General features: G+C 37.4%; 1 protein-coding gene across 1 annotated transcript in view; it reads right to left on the bottom strand.

The window, feature by feature from the left end:
- FAM184B (family with sequence similarity 184, member B) overlaps positions 1-6,690 on the bottom strand; it is a 42,953-nt gene that overhangs the window by 12,530 nt on the left and 23,733 nt on the right. The window contains exons 4-5 of the mRNA XM_009872606.1: positions 4,505-4,615; positions 3,236-3,320 (exon numbers count right to left, since the gene is read on the bottom strand). Coding sequence (XP_009870908.1) covers positions 3,236-3,320; positions 4,505-4,615 — 196 coding nt within the window. The remainder of the gene's footprint in view (positions 1-3,235; positions 3,321-4,504; positions 4,616-6,690) is intronic.

Here is a 6,690-nt window from a genome sequence, read left to right as displayed (position 1 = left end):
TGCTACTTTAATGTATTAGAGGTTAAGAAACAAACAATTTGATCCCAACAGGTTTCCTTCTCCTGTCTTTCAAATAAAAGAGCTTTCAAATCCACCAGTACAAATCCTTCTCCGAAATATTTTGAAGTGCCCAGGCATTTATTGTGCTTCATTACTTCAAAACTGACAGCCAGACCCTCAAATTGTAAATTTGGTAAAGCAACATTCAATCCAATGGAACTATGCCAATTCGCATTGGCCTATAATCTATTTGGCTCCTTTTACTATTAACAGACCAGCCACATCGTTTTATAATGTCTTCCTGCTGCAAAACTAAACCTCTTGAAAAAAAACTGTACATCTAATACCACTGTTCATTTACTTTTATCCACCAGAATTGCATAATGTGGTCTTAAATAAGCAACTGGTACCTGTCCATAGTATAAACTCTAGGTAACAGCATTTTTCCAGGCTCTGCTGAATTCTTTTCAAATTTCAGGGGGATGTTTGCACTTGTCCTTTCTTATGACAGCTGGTTTTGCCTCCCAGAGTCTTTCAAGTAAAGAAAAATTAACTATTACTCAAAAAGACAGGTAAGTTTTGAAATATTTCAAGAACTTTAGTTTCATTCTGTTCTCACCATAATTACTGTCCTTCTCCCAGGAAGGATGGCTTGATTCTTTTGGAAAAGTACCTCTCAGACTTTGATAGCCTATGGGCAGAAATATTGGGCAAATGTAAGGCTGCTCATGCCACCACAGTTCCCTCATTTGACTTCTGCTTTGATTATTTGAATTCATTGTGCTTGCAAGCACTATGAATACTTCAAGTCTTATGTCTGCTTTCCCCTCCTTTTATTTATTGTATGTAAGAAGTATGGAATCTCAAAGGCAAGATTTAAATTTGGAATCAGAGAGGATATTTTGACTTCCTGTATCTTTTAAGTAGAAAGATCTGAGTTTCTCAATGCATTGCTAGGCGATGAATTTATAGAAAAGACTTAAAACTGCCTTTTGGTGTATTACAGAAGAGTCACCACAACTGAGAATTTGTTCAGAATGTTAAAATAAGGCACCCAAATGCTACAAGGCTTTACTCATACTGTGATGATAGCATCATCAAAATGGTAACATGGTATAAAAAAGTAGTAAGAAAATAATGAAATTATATTTTACTCTTTTCTTTAGGCTTATTTCAGTTAACTGCCTTCCTAAATTTATGGCAATTCCTGAACAGGCAGAGGTGTGGGACATCTCTACTGCTGCTATTTGATGGTACCTACAAGATCTCCATCACGGCTTTGGGCATTGCTGTGCTAGCACTGTGCAAAGAGCTATCATCACAAGATGCCTGCGCTTCCATTTAAGGTGCCTTCTAATTCCAGAATAGCCTTTTTAACACATGCGGAAGAGATTCTGCAGTGCAAAAGCAAGAACCTGGATCACTCCTAATGAATTAGCATTTGACTCGCAATAAATCTAACATCCTTCCTTCCAAAGGACAAAAGGGATGCAAATCTGTTTTCTTTATCCAGAAAAAAAATAATCTTAGTAATACAGAAATACTGTGACTTAGGAGTGCATCCACGGAGAGATGAAATTGATATGATTCTGTCTACTCTGCATAGTGTTCTAGCTATGTCAGCCCAATCGAAAACGTGCCTTATACAGCCAAGGAAGCTATTTTTAGATCTGAAATTGTATCCAGGTTAGAACTGGATTAGTAACAGCACATTACCTAACCTTTGAGGCGGAAGCTCTGGGCTGAGCCAATGCAAAGGTTCCCAGATGGGAATCATGCCCTCAGTGAAACATACTGTTGTACAGTAAAACGTGGTTTCTTGGCTGTGAATATTCATGTATTTATAGAAGGGAATTATTGTAAATTGAAATTACTTCGCTTCCCTGGAAATACTGGCAAATAATTGTTTGAGAAAGTAAGTTAAAGAGTACCAGGAAAAATGCAAAATTTCTCTTTAGAGGGAGCAGTTCCTCCCTTTTGGGAGCATTGTTAGATTCCAAGATATTTTTCTGTCCTGAATATGTGACTTCCAGAAAAGTAATTTGATGATTCACTGTAGAAATAAGTTCATTTAAGTGAAACTGGAAAAGAATCAAGATGACTGATTTCTAAGAACCCATGTTTGCATTAGGTGCAATAGGTTGGATTGACCTGAAATTCTTTCAGAGAAGAAAAACGGTGACATGCAGAAATGTGTAATTAAACCTAAACTCAGGATTCTGTATTTCTAAGACTGAGAGAAGGATAGAAAGTCAGAATCCAACTGTGATACCAGAATGCACAAATCTGTTTTACAGGAGAAATGACAGGGGAAAGACCATGCTGCACTCAGAACTAGTACAGTTTTCAGGAATGGGAGAAAAAGCAGGTGTTACACAGTAAATAACCACAAGACATGCCCTGATTGCTGGAACATGCTGCACCAAGCAGGAGCAGTGGCATGTGGGAAAGTGGAAGCAGGTAGAAGAGAGGTGCCAACATGTTGCTTAGCCACCTGATGAGCCTATCTGCCCTTTTTTCTGTCTTCAAATGCTCAAAAAGAGCTTATTATGGCCATTCAGGGTCTACAAATGTCAGCTGAGAATGATCTACGCCTTCAACATCTGTGGAACTGTTCCAGTTCTGGGCTCCCCAGTTCAAGAAGGACAAGGAACTACTGGAGAGAACCCAACGCAGAGCCACTAAGATGATTAGGGGTCTGAAGCACCTACCATAGGAGGAAAGGCTGAGAGAGCTGGGTCTGTTTAGCCAGCAGAAGAGAAGGCTCAGGGGCCATCTCATCAATGCTTATAAATATCTAAAGGGCGGGTGTCAGGAAGATAGGGCCAGACTCTTCTCAGCAGTGTCCAGTGACAGAACAAGGGGCAGTGGTCACAAACTGGAAAACAGAAGGTTCAACCTAAACATGAGGAAATAGATCTGTACTGTGAGGGTGGCAGAGCACTGGAACAGGTTGCCCAGAGATGTTGTGGATTCTCAGTCTCTAGAGACTTTCAAAACCTGCTTGGATGCGTTCCTCTGTGGTCTACTCCAGGGGATCCTGCTCTGGCAGGGGGGTTGGACTAGATGATCTTCAGAGGTCCCTTCCAACCCTGACCATTCTGTGATGCCGTGGTCCCACTGAACTTGCTGGAAGTGAAACTGCTTAGACCAGTGAAGATACAAAGCAACGGAAATCACAGCCAGCCACTCAGAACAACAGTGACTATCTGTAATTCAGTAGTTCCAGAGCTACCTAAATCCTGTTGTTCTGTTTCTCTCTGTCCTGTATATTTGGGAACATCCTCATTTTGCTTAATAAAATCTTGGAGCCTCAAAACCTAGATTGGCAGGGCAAAACCAAAGAAATGGATGACAAATTCTCATGGTAATATGTCCATTCACTCATAATCTCCCAGAACAGAAAATCACAAATAATTTCAGTGTTCTTCTGAAGAAGATACTAAATGCAATGATATACTTGGAGTAGAAAAATAAATGCAGCACCGAGCATTATCAGAACTTTTCATTATATCACTGATTTCAGTTGTTAAAGCAGCTAGTTTATAGCTTATCCATGAGATAAAAGTACTGAAATGTTCACAGGCAAAAACTTCATATGATCACATTAAAGAAAAGAAAATATCCTGTATGTAACATTTTAAAGAGGATAGTTTTTGCTGAAAAGAACTGAACAACACAAAAGGGAAACACCTGAGAGGAAGAAACATGTAGTCACAGCTGTCAGAAATTTTAAAGGTGAACTGTTTATCTGGGTAAATAATAATTGTCTTGTAGGGGTTCTGCTTTTGTTTTGGCAGAAAATTATTTATCCAACCAGTTAAGGCTTTTCAGATAAGGACGCTTTCCTTTATAAATATTTTGGTAGCCATGCTAATCTGGAAAATCTGTATCACTTTGCCTGCAACTGACTATACATTACAGGTGTAACAGGTGGATGATCTAATACTAGTGCACCTCTGGTATTTATTTCCAGATTAATCCATGTCAACAGATTTGCATTATGACTTGGGTGTAACCAGAGTGAGGAACGGGACAAATCCTCAAAGCTACTTTATGGTCACAGTGCTTTCTCTATTTCATTCTTCATCTTGAGGATATAGAGGCAGGCACACCTAACTACTAACATATACTACATAATTGCACAATCAAATCTGCTTCAGTTACCAACCTTACTGTCAAGCAGGCAGAACAGAAACCTCTTTTCCATTCAAATCTCTTGCTCAAGGGAGCAACCAAACAGGCCCTTTTACATGTCTATGCAAAAAAAAATAATTAAAAAACCCCATAAAGTTAACAAACTCCTCACCAAAAAGCCACAGTGTATCTCCAGAGTGACATATGAAATTTATCAAAATAAATAGGCTTGTTAAAAATCTTCATAGATCTATAGTCCTTGCATATTTTCTTGAATGCTAATCACACGATTAATATTTAAACAAACACAAGAATCTTTCAGATGAAGAGCCCTTTTATTACTGGTTTACATTTATGTCCAGTTTACCTCAATTGAAGAATTTTGAAGTTTCCCAGTTAGGACTTCTTTCTCTTTCTCTAGTTGCTTTAGTTCACACTCAGATTTTCTTTTAAACTCCTCTAGCTGTGCCTGGAGTTCCTAAAGTAAAAAATAATAAAAAAAGGAAAAAGGAAAAAAGCAAAAAACATGCAATTGCTGGGACAAAACATGCAGCATGAAAAAGAAAGAACATTTCTTCTACATTAACCTAGATAATAGAGCAGTTTACATGTAACACATGCTACAGTCTTTTAATGTCACTTGTGTTTTCTTCAACCAAAGAAGTATTAAGAGTTTGCTTTGGATCTTTCTAGTACGAGTCTTAGCTAATACAGCTCACATAATCCTAATCTTCTACTGAAAGCTTCCCTCAAGTGGAAAACTGTACAGCATGAAAAGCCATATTGTTTGCCTTGAGTGGTGCTAGTGTTCAAAAATAAATTAGTATATTCACGTAAAATAATATACTATATAAAAGGCAAGTCATTCTCATACATCTTATGCTTGATAGTATAACTGTGTATCTTCAAGAGCTGCATCTTCACATCCTGAACAAACACAAGCACTTTCACATTCAGATAAAATAATTTATTCACACAGGTTCCTTTCAGAGAAATGAGATTGCATAAATGTATAAACTTCAGCAGTTTCATAGGCAGAAATGAATCCTGATGAGCACTTAACACAATTCTTAGTCTGCAAAATCCAGAAGGTACTATGAAGCTCAACATTTAGTGATAGGAGTTGCAGGTTTTTTATGACTTCACAAGTTGTCCGTGAGCAATTTGATTATTTTCAAGTAAATGTTGAACTTGGAAAGGTATAGCAGCATTAAAACTGAGAAAAATGGGTAGAAGTACGTTCTTAGTGCCAAGAAGGGTCTAAGGAACACTTGACCAGTAGTCCAATTCTACAAATTGGTCTAATCAAATTTCCTTTTCTGCCTAGAAGATGCCTGACAAACACACAAGTACATCAGGACACAAACTAACCTCCTCCTCAGTTTACGCTGGAATTCGGCAAACCACTTGGGCGTGCATTGAGTTGTTAGCTTCACTAAGCATTAAAGCATGTGCTTAAAACTGAACACGTGTTTCAAGGTTTTCCTCTATTTGAATAGATTTCAGTTCACATTTAGCTTCCTACTGCACAGAAACATTACAGACTGCAAATTTCCTGAAGCCGAAGGATTCAGCCACAGGCAGCAGTTCTCATGAAAGTGAAATAAGAATCTCTTAAACTAATCTTAAACTGCTAAAGCTCAGCCACTTAAAACACATTGAAAAAAGGTATTGCTCAGGTGACCTCACTGGATCCATGAGAAGATGAGCATTCTTTCTGAGTAAAGTTAAATACAGACTTATATATATAAATATGTATATATATATACACACACACACACACATATGCATATATTTGTTTGTAACTAGTTGTCATTTCACTGATAACACCTGCACTCTAAATCCATTTACCAACACTTTTTAGAATTAGACTCTTTGCCTAAACAATGCAAAATTTTGATTAAATCAATGTATTTGAGTATTTCACAGCAGCAATCTATGGAAATTTGAGTCAGAAATAGAAATACACCTACAAAACATTTTTCTTCAGGAATGACATTATATTGATCACTTCAACTGTCACACGCAAAGCATGCAAGGGTAAGTGTGGCTAAGAAGACAGTTAATCACATGAGGGATACAATCACGTTCCTGCATGTGGAGGTTTTCATAGGAATACATCATTTTGACTCTTTTTTTTCCTTCTTTATTTTTCAGTAAGACCATAGCAAGAAAATCCTTGCATTTCATGTTAATTCAAAGTGCCTCCAGTGAGGATAATTCAAATGATGTCACTGTGACCAATAAGATTAAAACCAGATGAATTAGAGCATCTATAAATAGAAGAACATTCCTACCTTCTGCATTTTTTCTTTCAGCTTACATGAAGTTTCAGACTGGCTTCATTTCTTTTGTACAGTTTATTACAAAATATTCTAGCCCTTTTAATAGCTATTTCTGCAGGCAAATCTTTTCCTTATGGGACTGATGCTCTCTTTTCCAGAGCAAGTTCTCTATCTTTTATTCGTACACTCTTTTTTAAATAGCTACAGTCTCTTTATAGTCTCTAAAACACACTAGCTATATAAGATGACAAAACCAGGGTAGAATACT

Source organism: Apaloderma vittatum, unplaced genomic scaffold (assembly GCF_000703405.1).
Source record: "Apaloderma vittatum isolate BGI_N311 unplaced genomic scaffold, ASM70340v1 scaffold13177, whole genome shotgun sequence".
In the NCBI taxonomy this organism is placed as follows: Eukaryota; Metazoa; Chordata; class Aves; order Trogoniformes; family Trogonidae; genus Apaloderma; species Apaloderma vittatum.
This window is presented reverse-complemented; position numbering and strand designations above follow the sequence as displayed.